We start from the raw sequence: 19,063 nt of genomic DNA, 5'->3' as shown, positions 1-19,063 counted from the left end.
GTTATTTGGGCTCAGGGAAGTTTGGTCATGTGGGGTGTGAGGTCACATGGGGTATGGAGTCACATGGGGCTTGGAGCCATGTGCTGCCATGTTGCCTCCCCCACCCACTTGAAGTTATTAAAAGTCAAGAACACAATGAACTCTATTACCGCTCAAGTTGCAAGACCAGGCATGAAAGCGGGGACAAATATCAATGGTCTAAGGAAATTAAACCTAAAAAAAAAAGGCCGTTAACAATTTTGCAAGCCTTTGATGGAGTGAAGACTGTGCTCTTGTGGTTTTACCTGAGAGAGGATCCCCACAGCTATCTTGCTCTGTTGTAGGTGGTGAGCCACCCGTCTGCAGTCCTGGAACTCCACATGAAGAAGCGAGATTTCAAGATGGCACCTGGACAGTACATCTTCATCCAGTGCCCATCCATCTCCCCTCTGGAATGGCACCCCTTCACGCTCACCTCCGCTCCCCAGGAGGACTTCTTCAGTGTGCATATCCGTGCATCTGGTGACTGGACAGAGGCATTATTGAAAGCCTTTGGGGCAGAGGGACAGGCCCCCAGGGAGCACTGTAATATGCCAAGGTGAGACACCCCCAAGTCACTGTTCCATTCAAGTCACAATACTTCAAACAGGAAGATATCTAAATGCATCCATAAATTGACAGTTTCAGAGATTGCTTTATACCAGGCTTCCAGCTTGGGTTTGGTTTTGTTTTTTTTCTTTAAAAAAAAAAAAAAAAAGGAAAGTCTTCATAAAATGTATAATTTAAGAGAAGCAAGTACATTTCTGTAAAAATAAATAAATGTTCAACAAAAGTAGGCGATGATCCAGGAAGAACAGTTTCCTTTCCAGATCTAAAAGCAGCTCTTGTCTAATTATGTACAGCCTGCCATGAGTCATGAGCTCTCTCCCACCACAGACTGGGGTTTCAGACTGTATTTGCAAAGGCTGGTCTCTTGAAGAAGGGTGCTCTATTCTGGTCATCGTTGGACTTGACCTATACTGTTCCTACATGACCACATGGTAATGCATAGGAGACATATATAGAGACTACTCATCTCTGCAACCCTATTTTCAAATACATAGTATAAGACACTGGAGTCAGGGCTTCTTCTCATATTAATCATGTTTCTGCCCACACTGCTACTCTATTCAGAGCAGCCCAGGCATTTGACCCAAGACCCTGTATGCATGGTCATGCCTTGGCTCCTTTAAGTGAACAAGAAGGTCAATTCCCATTCCTATAAAAATCACCCAATAGTACATGAAGTCCATGGATAGTGCCAAAAAAAAAAAAAAACAAACAAACAAAAAACAAAAATGAGACTGCAGAAAAGATGAGAAAAACCATTTTAAAACTGAATATTTTAATGAAGCATTAAGAAACAAAGTCTACTTGTACCATCAGGGGACAGTGGCCACCACATGTTGATGTTATTTGTAAGACACCATGGTGCAGGCTCACATGGAAGTTCCTGCAGGTGAGATGTCATCCCTCCTTCAGCTTCTCCAGGGTCAAGAACAGTGTCAGACACATAAAGATAACATAGCAGAAAGCAGTAATACCCTCAGCCTAATGTATATTCGTTAGCTCACTTATGGCAAATATTTATTGATGACTAAGTAAGCACCATTACGAGTATAAGGCATGAAATGAAGTGAGCCTTTTGCCACCTTTCCTGCTCTCCAGGGAAGGTGGAACCATATAAGGATGCCACACTGGTTTTGTCAAGTGGGTGAAATGGATGCATGCCTTCCTGTCAAATAAAGAATAAGCAATGAAATGGATTCTAAGATGAAAAATGAAGTGAAATGCCTAAAATTAGGGACAAATGTAGACGGAAGTAACTCCCCCCCCACACACACACAAACAATATAACACAATTACCATGTCTGCTTGCTTACCTCGTCCCTGCCCTTCCTCTCCTTTGTTAAGTTTTATACCTTCAACTTCTTTGTTATCCTTGCTTCGGCTCTGTGTGTATCCAGTTACTTAGTCTGCCAAGCATTCTTCCCTTCACCACCCAACTAGCTTTCCATCAACCCAAAGAAAACACTGCATGCTGCTGCTTATCTATGGAGTGTCCCTGGGAGGTACAACATGATTTGATCTCTGGGGCCTCTCTGGGTACATCTGCTCCACCCCTTTGTCCTTCATGGATATAACCCTCCTAGACTTCTTAGTTTTTGGTAACTGACAGATGAAATTACATGTGCTGGTTGTTGAAGTACACATGCACTGCATTTTTATATGCATGTTATGTTTCTATATGTACTTCATGTTAAATTTAGGGAGCAGTTGTTTGCACAGTTAGCATTTCCACAATGAGAACACTTAACATGCACTCCCTTTGCATTTTTCAAGATTATCATAGATCATCACTGATTACAGTAACCTTGCTAAGCTGTGTGATGTCTCCAGTGTCCTTCCTATATGTCTGTGATTAGATCTCTTTTCATGGACATCTCCCACTCCCCTTTCCCCATTCCCAACCCTCTCCAACTAACCATCATCCTACAGTCCAATTCTATGAGAACTACATTTTTATATTACACTTAAGAGTGAGATCACAGTTATCTTAATATTTGATGTAGGATTGGGTTCCATAACGGCCTTGGCATAATGTGTGAGTTCCCAGAAAGGCTTAACCACAATTGGCTGCAAAGTCAGAAAGGCTAAGTACCCTAGATTATACCAGTATTTATGTTCGTTACCAATGGCCCTCAGCTCAGAAAACTGAGGAAGGAGGAGGGTGGTGCGAAGCATCAAGGAACAAGCAAGACTCAGCTGCTGTGAGAGGAATAACTTCCTACTTTACATTGAAACACCAAATCCAGATCAAAGGGATGACAGGTGAATAACACAGAAGTCAGAATTTATCCAGGGCTCAGGAGATGGCTCTGCAGATAGAGCACTCACTGTAGAAGTGTGACAACCCAAGTCTCCATTCCCAGGACCCACGAAAATCTTGAGTTGGCATGGCAGCCCGTTTGTAATCCCAGTGCTCCTGGAGTCAAGACGCATGATCCTGGAGTCAGCTTGCTAGCCAGACTAGCAAAATCAGTGAGCTGTTAGTTCAAATCAAAGATCCTACATGGATATATAAGATGGAGAGTGATCAAGGAAGACACTTGGCATGAAGTGCGGTCCTCTACATGCATGCACAAACACATATGTATGCAGACACAGGCACACATACCAATGCACATGCAGACACATAATTACAGGAACACGCACACACAAAAAGAAACAAAGGGAAGAAAGAAGAAGAGTAAAAAGAAAGAGAGAAAGAAAGAAAAAGTGTCCAAATGATACCTATTCTAATTGTAAGGGATAGAGAAATGTAGCCCACCCACCCCACCCCACCCAAAAAAAACAAATATTAAGTCATCAAGACTTAATATATAGGAAAGGAGAAAGACAGGAAATATACTCTAAAGCAGGCAAAAGGTGAGAGCCTTACAGATTTCAGTAAGACATGAAAAGGAATTATCTCAAACTTAGACCTGTCCCCAGTATATCAAACTTGCAGGTTGATGTCAGAGTATGGTCAGTTCTCAGACAGGACAAGTAAGGGCTCCCAATTCTAAAGAATTAGAAAGACACACACACACACACACACACACACACACACACACACACACACACACATATACACATGCACACACACATACACACACACACATATTTCTATATATGTGTGTATATACATATATATGTATGTATGCATTTCTGTGGGCCTTGGGACACAGATGTCCTCTGAATTTAATTGATATCTTTTTTATATTAGTGTCAAATGAATCACTGATCACTAATTATAAAAATAATCAACAATATGACATCTCAATCCTTGGGTAAGGTCTCTATCTATCTATCATCTATTTATCTATCTACCTATCATCTATCTATCTATCATCTATCTATCTCTCTATCATTTATCTATCATCTATCTATCATCTGTCTATTATCTTTATATCAACCTATCATATATCTCTCTACATTTATCTATCATCTATCTATTATCTATCTATCTACATATCATCTATCTAATTATTTATAAAATAACTTACAGTGGGATAAGATACTAGCACTTTCTGGTTAATGGCCTTTTATTTTTATTCTTCTATTTCCATATATCAATATGTAATTAAGCCTTAGTAATTAAGATTAACTCAAGGAAAGTTCATTTGAATTATTAGGAAGTCTGGGATGTAGAATATTTTTAAATAAATCCATTTGAACTTTCATGAACACATATTTAAAGCCCAAATGGGTTAACCCCCATCCCCACCATGTAGGTGACAGGCTCTCCTCGGGGAATGGTTATGAATGACTTAGAAACCTTTTAATTAGCATATCTTTGTTCATATGTAAATGTGTACTTTTGGAATAGTTGGAGTAATTTAAAACATTCTGCGTACTGAAATGCTCTAAATATTCCCTTTACAATTGATTCAACAAATTGTTATTAAACAACTCCAGGCTGGGTAGTCAGCAAGACATCAGATAAGCAATGAGTAAAGACAGACCTGCTTCCCACATCCGTAGATGTAGAAGCTTATGGGTCAAGATGGACATAACTAAATCATGAGCACACACACAGTATAAATGGTTGTGGTGATATTGTGTTCCCCAAAATATTGTGCACCCTAATAAAGTTATCTGGGGTGAGAGAACAGAACAGCCACTAGATATAGAGACCAGAAAATGGTGGCACACACGCCTTTAGTCCTATCTCTTGGAAGGCAGAGATCCAGATGGATCTCTGTGAGTTCAAAGCCACACTGGAAATAGCCAGGAATGGTGACTCACACCTTTAATCCCAGGAAGTGAGGGCAGAAAGCAGAAAGGTATATAAGGCGTGAGGACCAAGAACTAGGTTGGTTAAGCTTTCAGGCTTTTGAGCAGCAGTTCAGCTGAGACTCATTTTGAATGAGGACTCAGAAGCTTCCAGTCTGCGGAAACAGGATCAGCTAAGGAATTGGCAAGGTGAGGTTAGCTGTGGCTTGTTCTGTCTCTCTGATCTTTTAGTGTTCACCCCAATACCTGGCCTCAGGTTTGTTTTTACTAATAAGACCTTTTAAGATTCCTGCTACAGATGGTAATATTAAAACAACAAGGAGGAAGGAGAGTTGAGGGGATTTCACCCAGCCAAAGGGGTCCAGAAGGACTTCCCTAGAGAGACAGTGTTTAGACAGGCCCTATAGGAAGGGTACCATTTAAGCAAGTGAAGAGAGAGAATAAACGCAGCTCTGAGATGTCCATGAGATATGCTATACGGCAGAAGACAATACCACTATGCATTTAGGAAACAGAAGAAATGCCAACATGGAGACATGAGGAAGGAAGAATCCTATGGCCTCTCCATGTAAAAATGTCTTATTTATTCAAAGAATACATTTTACCATTATAAAGAAAAATGCTAAGCAAAGGCAAGACATTTTTACTGGCCCTGGGGTGATGATCATAAAGAAACTATAAGACTGTATTTTAGCAAATATAATCTAAAATAGTGAGTTTTACAAGCTGTACATAACTGACAAATCATTTCAAAATTATATTTATTCCAAGAAAATCACCTCTATGTGACTAAAATGATATAAATGTATGAAAATATGACCAAACAGATAAAAATACGGGATTTAACCCTGAAAAGGAAACGCAAATCTTCTAAGCCGCTGTGGAGTGTCTCCTTTGCTTTCAGATGGCAGCTGAAGGAAGAAAGTCAGGGAGGCAGCTAACAAAGGTGTCAGAACTCTAAAAAGAGCAAGCCACATTGATGAGGTGAGCCACAGCAGGGGAAGGCACGCTTTGCCTTCCATGAATAGCACCTAGCCAGGATGTCCAGGTAGTGTTCTTCCAGTAGAGTGGGTTCCCAAGTTCTAAAGCTTATTCCAAGCTCTCCAAATAGAGCAGTGTGTGTGTGTGTGTGTGTGTGTGTGTGTGTGTGTGTGTGTGTGTGTGTGCACTCATGTGTGAATGTGCATGTGTCCATGAGTGTGCATGCTCATGGGAAAACTAGAAATCAATGTCAGGCTGCTTCTCTGACTTTTGCTTCTCTTCCGTATTTTTTTTAGATAGTCTTGTTTTGTTTTGTTTTTTGAGACAGGGTTTCCCTGTGTAGCTTTGCACCTTTCCTGGAATTCACTTGGTAGCCCATGCTGGCCTCGAACTCACAAAGATCCGCCTGGCTCTGCCTCCCAAGTGCTGCGATTAAAGGCATGCGCCACCACTGCCCGGCTTTTTTAGACAGTTTAATTTATCTGAAAGTTGCCATTAGGATAGACTAACTGGCCAGGGAGCTCCAAGGACCTGCCCGTCCCTGCTTCCCCAACACTGGGACTACAAACTTGCTACCACACTCAGCTTTTTATATAAGTCCTGGGAATTGAATAAACTGAGGTCTTCATGTTCATGTAGCAAGCACTGATCCAACCAATTTATCCATCTCCCCTCCCCAAATAGAGAATCCTGATACACCCCACCAACCTTTCAGCCTGCATTTGATGACCCATCCTACAAAAAACACCAGCTTGGGATGGCTTTGCATTTAAGTCAAGACATTCTAAAGGTCAAACAAACTGCATTCTATGATTCCAGGCTGGCGGTGGATGGGCCCTTTGGAGGCTCCCTGACAGATGTGTTTCACTACCCTGTGAGTGTGTGCATTGCTACAGGAATTGGAGTCACACCCTTCGCCTCTCTTCTGAAGTCCATATGGTATAAGTGTTGTGAGACACAGAGCCTGCCTGAGCTGAGCAAGGTATGGAAAAATCATTAGTTCACCCTTCCATGGAGTGAAAGGTTCAACGCCCTTCTATCTATCATCGGCCGATTCCTGGGGAGGATTTTAATTAACTATGAGGGATAAACTTAAGGATCCTTAACTATACTTATGTTCTTAAAAATCTCCATTCAGGATTACATTTATGAGCAGGGTTATGTCTAATCTTGTTAAAGATGACAAGACATAAATTTTATTGCTTCATTGCCATTACAGGACATGTAATTGCTCATCTCAATAAAATGTGGACAGGCTGCAAATGGCTATGTGACTGGGATGCAGTTAGTCATATTAACAGGCAGGCTTCCCCTCATCTCTTTAGATCCACTCTGGTTGCAAATATCTAATTCCATATTCCTTAGATGGCCTCTGTTAGTAGGTCCTGTCAGTCCTTCCATAATGGTCTTGCTACCCAGCACCAAATCTCCCTTTGTGGCTTCTTAGACAATGTTTCTTCCTTCTTTTGTCCTATCTAGTATGAGACATCATCTCATGTTTTGGCCCTGTCAAGGTAAAAGGAGCCTTCTTGGACATTCCCTGAAGGTTTGATAATGGAGTTTATTAGGCAAACAACAGCAGACAGATGAACAGGAGAAAAGATACACAAATTTATTGGTATGTAACATGATGGGACTCACAAAGTACAATGCTCAAAGAGAGGCCAGATGGTTGAAGCATCAGTAGCCTTTTTGTTGTGGGCTACAGGCAATTTTATAGTAAATTATTTTTAGGGGAGGTGAAGGAGCCTGAACAACAATTAGTTGGAACAAAACTCACCCGTGCTCTGCCTATGGTGTCCACTTGGTGTTCTCCATGAGACTGTGTTTTGGAGAATCCAGCCTCTAGGTCCACAGGGGAGTTACAGAGACAGACCCTTCCCTCCCCTTAGGAGGGAAAAAGTGAGACAGTTGATGAAGGTCGGGGAGACCTTGGTTCTCCTCAGCTCATAGAACTCATCATGCTAATGTGTCACACTCTAGACTTTCATTGTCTGAGCCCAAGCCCTCTTGGGACCAGCATCAGGTCCTACAAAAGCAGTGGAAAGATGGCCATGTGTCTTAGCTGGGGTTTCTGTTGCTGTGATAAAATGCTTCAACTGACAACTTGGGGGAAAAGGTTTGTTTCATCTTACAGTTCCACATCATAGTCCATCATATAAGGAAGCCAGGGCAGGGACTCAAGGGAACCTGGAGTCAGGAACTGAAGCAGAAGTCATGCAGTGCTGCTTACTGGCTTGCTCTACCTGCTGTTTTATACACCCAGGACCACCTGCACTGGGTTCTCCCATGTCTATCACTAATTAAGACAATATACAACAAACTGGCCCATGGGCCAGTCTAGTTGGAACACTTTCTCAATTGAGATGTCTTCTTCTAAATTAACCCTAGCTTGCATCGCGCATTGACATAAAACTAGCCAGCACACCGTGTTAACACGAGGTACTGAAATACATGAGAGAGGAGGACATTTGGCAAGTTTAGACCTGACCCCGTCCTGCCCATGTCTGCTCTGGGAAGCCTTTGGTAATGGTTTCCCACTGGACCAAAGGAAGAAACTGAAGTCATTAAGTGAACCCCAGCATCAAGTCATTGTCTTTTCTTATTGCTCTGATCAAATACCTGACAAGAAACCAGGGATGGGGACTTGTTTGGGATCATGATTTGAGTATTTAGCCCATTGTGGTAAGGAAGCTATAGTCGTGGAGAGCTCTGTGGCAGCAGGAGCATGCAAGAGCCGTTTGCTCCTATCTAACGGGCCAAGAAGCCCAGACTGTACAGGAAGCAGGACACGGCAATAAACCTTAAGCTCCTCCCCCCAATCCAATTCCTATAAGTAGGTCCCACCTCCAAAAGATGACACAACCTCTTAAAACAGCTAAGGACCAAGTGTTCAAGTACATGAGCATGTGGTGAGCATTTTACACTCACATTGCAGCACAGTAGGTGTTCTATGGAACCTTAGTTGTAAGCATGATCTGCTGAAAAGAATTTTGTGGCCATATAAACCCTAAGAGATGCTTCTTCACCATCCCATTCTAGAAGATTCACATTATCTGCTACCCTTTCAGACAGGGTCTGCAGAAAAGAATCTCAGGAAGTCTTGTTCCACCCATTCTTCCAAACCCCATTTAGCCACAGAACTCCCTTCATCTGCTGCCTACTCGGGAATTGTGTTCTGTGATACGCTGAGGAAAATGTGATTGAAAAGCTTGAAAATTGGTGTCTTTCCCCACTAAGAAAGAAGAGTAAAATTGGCTGATTCATGAGGTCCAAAGTGACAGGGGCTGGATGTATGTTTTTCATTGGATCTTACAGCTGGGCATCAAGTGTTTGAATGCATGATCCTGTGAGTAACATTTCACACTCAAGAACAGTAGCACAGTAGAACAGTTTAAGTTCCTTTTCCAGGATACAGAAATTGATGTTTAGATGTAAAGTGACCTTGCGAAACAATGCACAGACAATCAAAGGGAGAATCCAGATCCAGGTCCATCCAGTTCTTCCTATGACACAGTCAACTCATAGTAGACATGTCTCTGCAATCCACATGCACACTACTACAGGATCTCTGTCTGTATGTCTGTCTGTCCATCTATCTATCTGTCTATCTATCTATCTATCTATCTATCTATCTATATCTCTCTCTCTCTGTCTCTCTGTGAGTGCATGCATGCGTGCACACACACACACATGTAAGTGCACCTGTAGATTCAAGTTTCAAGCACAGATACCTGTGTACACAACATGTGTACCAGAGTCAGAATAAAGACCCAAATACCAGTCCTCAGGCATCTGTACCTTTTGTTTGAGACAGGATTGCTTCTTAGCAGGCTGTTGGCCTGGGAGCTTCTAGGGATCTGTTTGTCTTACTGGGATCACAGGTGCACACTGTCATGACTGGGTTTTTACGTGGATTCTGGGTATCTGGCCTCAGGTTCTCATACCTGCAAGGCAAGCACTTGACTAACAAAGCCATCTCTTCATCTCCACTGTTTCTGATCAGGGAATCTCTGTACCTGAACCCTGCTCTCCAGGCTCTGCCTGATTCAGCTATCACTAAAGAAACATGACCTACAGTGCTTCTTTTCATATCTTTGGACTAGGATTCCTATTCCATCCAATGAAGAAACAAAATTCTTATCAAACGGAGTATTTTTAAAAGGCAAATAATGTGAAATACAGAACTACTGTGCACATGTGCATAAAACAATATAAATATGAATTGCATCCACAATGATATAAACAGATTGCTAGTGCTACCAGAACCAACCTAGATTTATCAAGCATTTTCTACCCAGCCAGTACAGAGTTGTGCATTTTACATATTTGATATCACACAATCTCTTGTAAGTAATTGCTATTTATTTCCATTTTACGGAAGAGAAAACACACACCAATGCCAAAGCAAAGAAAGAATGATACAATTGTCTTATTGTAGTGACTTAATTAAAATAACTAATACCCTCACTTTACCGATGAAGGACACAAAGCATGGAGAAGAAATGAACAGTAAAACTAGGATTCGAATTTAGGTCCTTTAGGTCCTTCTGGTACCCAAACAACCCAGTTTCTTTTTAAATTGTCATTTATTATTATAGGATATATGTTGGGGGTGGGTGCCACACCATGCCTGTGGAAGTCAGAGGACAACTGTAGAGAGTTGGTTATCTGTATCCACCACAGATCCCAGGGATAAGACACAGATAATCAGGCTCACACCCCAAGCACTCTTACCCATTGAACCATCATGATGGCCCCAAAACTGTCTTTCCTTCACAGTCAGTTTAGCAAAGCAAGCAAAACAGCAACTATTCTGTAGGTTTGGATCTCAGAGTGAGTGAGGCCTTCTTCATCTTCATCCTGCAGTCTACCAAGTAAAACCCACTGGTATAGGTGGCTTGTTGCTTCACAATTCCCATGACACCTGAGTCACATGATGCTTCACACAGAGAAGGTAGAGCCTGTGAATCTCTCCTTCACTTGCTCACTCAAGCAACGTATACTCAGCACCTACTATAAGTCAGACTCTCGTACTGACATGCAAGTCTCTCAAATCTGCCATAGGGACCCAGCTCACATCTGACTTTAAACAACCTCTCTTCTTTCCACCTCCCTTGCCTCTCTGCTAGCCTACTGTATTACCCTGCTCCCTTCCTTATATTGACATTCTTAAAGCATCTCATTGGTCTGAACACACTGTGAGCTCCTTAATCCTGTTCTTTTCTCTTCATTAGTGAATATGTAGAATGTGTATACAGTGGTGAGCCACTGAGTCAGCACCAGACTGTGTGATTCTAGTGTCCACGTCATGGCTACCTGTTAGAAGAGGCAGCATTCCCAGGCTATTCAAAGTTTAGGCTGAAAATTATGCTTATGACCTGACTCCTAAGAGTTAGCCTGCCTAGTCACAGGATTAGGAAGTTTCTGTCCTTTGAAGCAGGTGTGTGTTTGTGGGGTGTGTGTGTGTGTGTGTGTGTGTGTGTGTGTGTGTGTGCTATCACCAGGCTTATGTAACTAATATTTGTCAGAGCCGCCTACATGCTTTTGAGATATAAATACTACTTCTTCCACTGAACTGTCAGCATCTATGTAATTTTGAAAGTGCAGCGGAGCAAAGTGGTGTGCATTTATCTAACAGCATCTTCACAATTTCAGGTTCAGACTACAGCTTTCAGAATGTTCTCTTTTGTAACTGGAGCATTGGAAATGCAGAGCTGAAGTTTTCAGTGTAAACTGTTAACTGCAATTAGGTAGGATTTTTTTTCTCATCTAGATGCAAAATACCCCTTGGCATAAAGGTACACATTTCTGTGTTCAAGCCTCGAGTTGTAACTCCATAGCAAAAAGAAATTGCTGCAACTTTCCTCCATTGTTACCATTGTACACAAGCTCTCCTCCTGCCGTTCCTTCTCTATATCCTCATCTTCCTGTTCCTCCTTCTCGCCCTTCTTCCATTGGCTTTTTGAGAAAGGGCTTTTCACTGTAGTCCAGGTTGGCCTGGAACTATATGACCCAGGCTGGCCTCAAACACTTAGCAATCCTCTTGCTTCTTTCTCTAACACACAAAGACTACAGGCGTAGGTCGCTACGTCGAGCTACATGGTAGCTTCTTCGCCCTTCCCCTTTGCCACGGAATTCTGTGCCATGTAATTGTACGGCACTCCCATAGCCAGTAAGGTACATGTTGGTTCTTGGCAGGATAAAGGAGTGCTGTCTATTTGAAGCATCCATTTTAAAAAGTCTTTGTTTCTGTCTTTATGTTTAAAGATGTAAAGCGGGTTGGGGAGATGATTCAGTGGATAAAGCGCTTGCCACACAAATGTGAGGACTTGAGTCTGAGTCCCCAGAAGCCCCAGAAATCCAAGCCTGGAAATGCGTGTCTGTGGCCTCATTGTTCCTGCTGTGAGGTGGGAGGCAGAGATGGGAGAATCCTTGGAACTTCGAGGGCCAGCTAGCCTGGTATATGTAGTGACAAATAAGAGGCCCTGATGTCCAAAAAAGTGGAAGGTGAAGACACAGACCTAAGGTCATTCTCTGAACTCCACACACACCCATGGATCTGCACTCAAGCACACACATACCCATGGATCTGAATTCAAGCACACACACACACACACACACACACACACACACACACACACACGTGCACCTTCATACACATGTGCACATGCACATCATTCACAATAATAATTATTTAAAATAAAATACATGGAGGGGAAAAGGGGGAGGGAAAGATTACCCAAGGAGGAAAATTAACCCCACGCATAAGGCTAGATTGATTGAAGAAAGTGGAAGTAAAAGTTGTGTTGCCTGAAAGAGAGATTTTTCTGCACAGAAGTAAGTGCAAATGTCACTAAGATGAATGGAGATGAGAGCAGGGACCCATGGGTGAGGGAAGAGATGGAGGGTGGGGGACAAGTCTCTGGTGCAAAATAAGGAAGCCATGTGCTGAGAGTGTAAATGCCCCGTGGTGATAAAAGTCCTCTAACTCCTGCCTAACAGCGATGATTAATTCTACATCACACTCAATTTGTGAAAAGAACTCTTGGAAAAAGTTGGGACAGTTTGCTTGTGCAAACTGTCAAAATGATGAATGAAATGGGTGTGTGTGAATGGGGAAGGAGGGGGAAGACTGCTGACATAAATATATTGGCTTACACATTTTAGTTCTCCTTAATATCACAGCCGTGGAGACGGCTCCCAGGGAAGAGCCAACTGGGAGATTTGGTTCATTTTCTTAACTGCATATGTAATCTTCAGGATACAATAAAATAGATTATAGAAAAGCTGAGATAATCTAATTCCTTCATAATTGTCTCTCTTCATCAGCTCAATAATAGATAACAGTGATAATGGGTATTTATAGTGTGTCCCATAAAAAATGGCCTTTGGGTTCCTAACCTAATATAATAAACAGATAATTCAAATAAAAAGACAGTGCAGGCCAGTGGGAACAAGGGAAAGAGGCCAAGAAAGACAAAAATCCATACTCTACTTAAAGATATTAATAAAACAAAGAGGGGCCTGCTCCCTTTCCTAATGAATGAAAAATGCATTTAATTTAATCCGTTTACTTTGAGAAATTATTTACTTGCACTTCTCCTCACGCTGGAGCTCTGGCTACTCCTGGAATCGATCACCTCTCCCAGGCCCAGAAATCAGCAATCAATTGTGCAGGGTGGCTCAGGCCACAGTCACCTCTCCCAAGCACACATAGGCGCCCCACTTTCATTAGGTGGCCTCAGAAGACGCCAGTACCCCATTAGGCCTTACCCTTGCCCTACGGGAAGGTGGTAACCCTAGGGCTTGCAGTGCCTTGATGGATTAACCACACAAGCTTTGGTGATGACTCTCCTCGTATAAGAAGAGATTTCAATAAAATATATAATTAAAAAATCTCCCGTTATTGATACCACTTCTGAAATTAGACATAGACCTGTAAGTCCCCAAGGAGTCTTCATAATGCATGCCTCATTGCATTGATTTTTCAATGTCTTTACATAGTTGACTTGTACATGGATGGAGTGGCTGTTTTTACCTAATGTACACGTGTGGACCAAGGAGACAGAGGGAGCTGTACCGTTGTTTTGGTGTGAGCCTCCATTGGAATATGGTTTGAAGCTCTGGGGGTGTCACTATCTAATACTCTAGTTCATTTTGTTTTTGTTTTTGTTTTTATTTTTGCTTTGAGACAGGGTTTCACTCTGTAGACCAGGCTGGCCTCACACTTCCAGAGATCAACCTGCCTCTGCCTGCCAAGGGCCGGGATTAAAGGTGTGTGTCAGCACACCCGGCTGTTTCTCATTTGATTTGGATGCCTTTGAGTAGTCCCTAGACTACCATCCAGATAATCACTCTGCCACTGGTAGAATGTGTCAGTAAGGATTTCTGACTATAATTAGAGCAGTCACAAAGATGTCCCGTCATGGACCAGATGACAGAATAGTAATAAAGTCCTGAGGTAGTTAACAGGCAGAATAATGGCTTTAAGAAAAAGAATCTTATAGATGAAAAGCATTTTACAATGGCTGATCTAGTCTTATTAATAGTATTCCAGAAAAATAATTTTATAATTGTATTGCTTTGAAGCTGTACATTTTAAATATTGGAGAGTTCCATATGGAAGAAGAGACTCATTCTTTTACTTTTTTTTTTTTTTTTTTTTTTTGGTCTCTTCTACACTGTTATATTCATTCAGGATTACTTCGAAAATAACAACAGCAAAATAGAACCTGGGAAATAATAGCGGCTATTTCCTGGGGAGATAGTACATTTTCTAAGTGGCATTCACCAGGGATAAGCATTCCTATTTTTCACAATTGTCACTATGCAGAGTCTCCATCCCAGAGCTGGCATGGAGCTTCCCTTTACTGTGTCTACTGTACAGTGTGGAGACAGGGGTGTGCTGCTTGGATAGAAGCAGCACATCACACTGCTACCCTCTGCCCTGCTGCTTGGGTAGCGGCAATGTCAAGGTAGCAAGATCAAGCCCACCCCCACCCCCTCTGCCCACAGACAACCGTAGACTGCTGCTACACGGGTTAAGCCCATACAGAGCCTGGGGTGTACTTCCCACAGTGAAGGGAATCATCTTGTAAAACTAGGTCATTTGATCCATACTGAAGTTTCAACTTTAAGACCGGTCCTCAAAATCAAGGCTTTACGTCTTCTCAATGGCCGTCTCTAAAATTCTTCAGTAGACAGTGAGAAAAAGACCAAGGGAGGCCAGTGTCCCTGTTTGCTCTGTGGTGTAAGTACGTTGTACCCATTCTGCTCATGACTCCAAATGGTAGCAAGCATCTTAGCACTATGGTATGTATCCCTCAGACATCGACCAGCCACGTCAAAGCGGCGTATTTCTTATTCTCACAGAAACCTCATGAGTGGCGCTGTGTGTATGGATGTTTTATCCACATGGTAAGAGGAGCTTGAACTAAATAACCTGCCCCAATTCCATAGTGCCTCCATGGAAAAGTCAGGATTTTAGGGCAGGTCACAGAACCCATGGGTCCATTGTATTTAGTGGCTGTGTTCTTCTCATTTCTACATCTGTGTCTGCCTGGAAAATTCCCTTCTTTGCAGTGGGCTAGAAATAAATGCTTTTTCCATTCATTCTTGGGAAACAAATTTTGGCCTCGCATGTTATATATGTAACAGAGCCATTGTGTGGACTTCTGAGGTGGTATAGCCTGAAAACAGTACTCTCTGCTTGGAGAATCCAAGAGGGCAAGTAAAAAAATTAATTAGCAGCTCTAGCTTTTTTATTTTCAGGAATTGCTCATATAAAATTGTTGCAAACCTCTGTCTCCTACTGACCATAGATCATTCTGATCCATTACACATGAGCTACTGACCTTTACAGAGGAGCTGGGCTTTGGAACATGAAAATGTGTTGAGATATGACAAAGTACACTATTATGGATATAGCTCAGACCTAGACTTCCATGATGGACATAGCTGAGTTAGGTCAGGCCTCTAGTGCCCCCAAAGGATGGGACAGTGAAAGCCTGTATCAGACCATGTGCACAGAGAATCTCATGATCCCAAAATGAATTCCTAAAACGCCTGAGCCTACAGTGTCTCTACGAGAATGTAGGGTAGCTTTTGTTGCCATGAAAGTTCAGAACGTTATTTTACTGACTTTCTGCTTAATAGAATCCTTTAACCTCGGGTATTTTAGACCTCTAGTATCCACTGTGGAATTCTCAAAGCCATGCTTTGCACAGGGAGCTGATTTCAGGTTTGTTTTATTTTTGGAGACTAAGGAAGGGAAGGCACAGATCACAGAGCCGCCATCCATTGTTTAGGACACTTGTTCTTCCACTGACCACGTCCTTTCTCCTGGGCCAAATGCAGGGGTGGAACTCTGATGTCTCTTCACAGTAAGTGTCCCCACCATTAGAAACATGAAAGGGACTCAAAGTAAATACCCCCTTTCTTCTGTTCAAAGTCTCCTCTTTCTTTTGTCTGCCTGAAGCACGTCTACAAGGCCAATGCACTCTCCTTCCATTGTCTCTTACACCAAAAAGGCCAGTGTCCCCATAAGTCAATTACGGAGGGGAAAACTCACAAGGCAATAGCAAGGGAGGAGAAGCATGAAAGGCTCTCCAGCTCTAAGCACACTGGCACACTGCTATACCATGAGGAAGCGGGGACACTGACAATTCCTATTTGAAAAGACCAAGATTAGAGTGTGGAGAAAGCTAAGATGTGGGCATTTTTTTTTTCAGGTAAGAAAGGTTGGATCAGGCTCTGAAACTGGAATTTTTTATTGTCCACTTTGGTTTGATTTTTTTTAATTATTTTTGGAGCACTTGTCTAGAAGAGCCATTGAGTACTCAGAGCTTAATGAACTCTTATGGGATCTTGGAAGCTAACGCAGAGGGAGATGTGGGTTGTGGAGGTGTTGCACATGAGGTTTCAGAAGATAGCAAGGATGTAATTAATAACTGGACTATGGGCCATTCGTGTTGTATTTTGGCTAAGAATTGTGATTGCTGGTCATGTGGAGTTGAAGAAGCAGCAGCTGTGATTGTAAAAAGGTGTGATTCCACTGAGGTCAACTCTGGGCTTCACTAGGACAGTGGATACTGATCATCAGGGGCTAAAGAGTTGGCTACAACTAATAAGAAGTCCGTATCATTCTTGAAATCTTCTGGGAAGTGTTTCCTCAGGGTCAGCCCATACTAGCTGTGGTTCAGAGGGTCAAGGTTGCATCCAAAGATAGCAGCTGAACATGGCAGTGTAAAAGGATCACCCACCTAGTACCCTAGTACTGATTTTGAAGGCCTAAGAGGTGCAAGATTGAGGAGTCATGAAGTGTATGTTTATGTGTGTGTGCGTATGTGAGTGTTGTCTGGCTTTGAGTCTTTGTGTATATTTTAGGAACTTTCTACTGCATTATGTTTCCATACTGTCCTTCAAATGGCCCTTAATTTTAGCTGTCTCTGTATGTTCCCTCCATCAATCTCCTCCTCATCCCCTTCTCCACTTGATCCTCCATCTCCAGTCACTCATCAATCCATAATTATGTATTCTATCTCTCTTTCCTAATGAAATCTATCTGTACCCTCCAGTTCCTTACTCTAGGCCTGCCTTCTTTGGTTCTATGGAATGTAGTTTGATTATCATTGACTTAACAGCTAATATGCACATATAAATGAATACATACCATATTTATCTTTCTGAGGCTGAGATGCCTCACTCAGGATAAGTTTTTCCTAGTTCCATCTATTTGCCTGCAAATAAATGACTTCATTTTTTTAATGGCTGAGTCATACTACATTGTATAAATGTACCACATTTTCTTTATCCATTCTTCTGTTGAGGGACATCTAGGTTGTTTCTAATTTCTGGATATTATTAATAAAGCAGCAAGGAACATGGTTGAGTGAGTGTCTTGTGGTAGGATATAGGATCCTTTGAGTATATGTCCAAGAGTGGTCTAGATGGATCTTGAGGTAGATGAATTCCCATCTTCCTAGGAAACCTCCACACTGATTTCCATAGTGGCTATACAAGTTTACAGTCCCACCAGCAATGAATGAATGTTCCTCTTGTTCCATATACTGATCTGGTTATTTTTATTCCCAGTTCTTCCCCCTTTCAATAACAGCATATATAATTTGTTTATATTTTTATAAAAGCCCACCATTAAGAGATTTTAGACTTTTAAGGAGACATTAAACTTTTAAAGCACTGGAATTTTTAAATCCTATGGAACTTTTAACTGCAGACCGTGTTTTACATTATGATATTAACATGAGATCTTTGGGATAATAAAGAAAAGGTTATGGTTTAACAGTGATATGTTTGTGTCCACAAGGGGCATAGTGTCTTGGTTAGGCTTAACTGTCAACTCGACACAGCCTAAGTCAGATGAGAGAAGCCTCAATTGAGGAACTGCCTAGATCAGGCTGGTCTGTGACTGTATCTGTGAGGAATTATCTTGATGATTAATTGATGCAAGATGGCCCAGGCCACCATGGGCAGATGGTCCTGGACTTTATAAAAATGGCTACGTAAGCATGAGCCAGTAAGAGAGCCAGAGAGCAAGCCAGCCAGTAGTATTCCTCCATGGTTTCTGCTCCACGATCCTCCATGAGTTACGGTCTTGACTTACATCAATGAGAGACCGTGACCTGAAGCCAGATAAACCTTTTCTTCATCATGTTTCTTTTGATTCAAGTGTTTTTTATCACAGCAACAGAAGGAATCTAGAACACCATCCGACACCTTCTTCGCCTCCATGGCTGTGCTCAAGTGTCTCCTCAGTGAGGTCCCTTTGCCATTGGAGTCATCATCATGACCTTTCTCAGATTGCTTTGTCTCTATACTGCACTGATTACCATCTGACATATTCTATACTGGAAGTATGTACACATCACCCTCCTTCTCCAAGACAACAATTCCGAGAATGGGCATTTTACACATATGGCTATCTGTCTGCCTGTCTGTCTTGTTCACTGTCATAATTCCAGAATGTAAACTAGTCACTACCCATAGTAATTATTGCATAAGCATTTGTGAACCAGTGAGTGAGTAGATAGGCACTGCCTTCTGTTCATGAGGACTCTTTGAAGCTACCTGGAGGGACTGTGGACTATACACTCCAGGGAATGATGACAGCTAGGAAGATGAGAGAAGTCTTTTAGAGGTGGTAATTGTGTCTAAGGTGTAAGGCAGAGGTTCTCAACCTTCCTAATGCTGCAACCCTTTTAATACAGTTCCTCATGTTGTGGTTAAAACGCTACTTCATAACTGTAATTGTGCTACTGTTATG

At 42.0% G+C, this 19,063-nt stretch overlaps 1 protein-coding gene across 1 annotated transcript in view; it reads left to right on the top strand.

Moving 5' to 3' along the window:
* Nox3 (NADPH oxidase 3) overlaps nt 1-19,063 on the top strand; it is a 58,078-nt gene that overhangs the window by 22,705 nt on the left and 16,310 nt on the right. The window contains exons 9-10 of the mRNA XM_036169281.1: nt 324-577; nt 6,598-6,760. Coding sequence (XP_036025174.1) covers nt 324-577; nt 6,598-6,760 — 417 coding nt within the window. The remainder of the gene's footprint in view (nt 1-323; nt 578-6,597; nt 6,761-19,063) is intronic.

The sequence above is a fragment of the Onychomys torridus genome, chromosome 19, assembly GCF_903995425.1.
Source record: "Onychomys torridus chromosome 19, mOncTor1.1, whole genome shotgun sequence".
In the NCBI taxonomy this organism is placed as follows: domain Eukaryota; kingdom Metazoa; phylum Chordata; class Mammalia; order Rodentia; family Cricetidae; genus Onychomys; species Onychomys torridus.
This window is presented reverse-complemented; position numbering and strand designations above follow the sequence as displayed.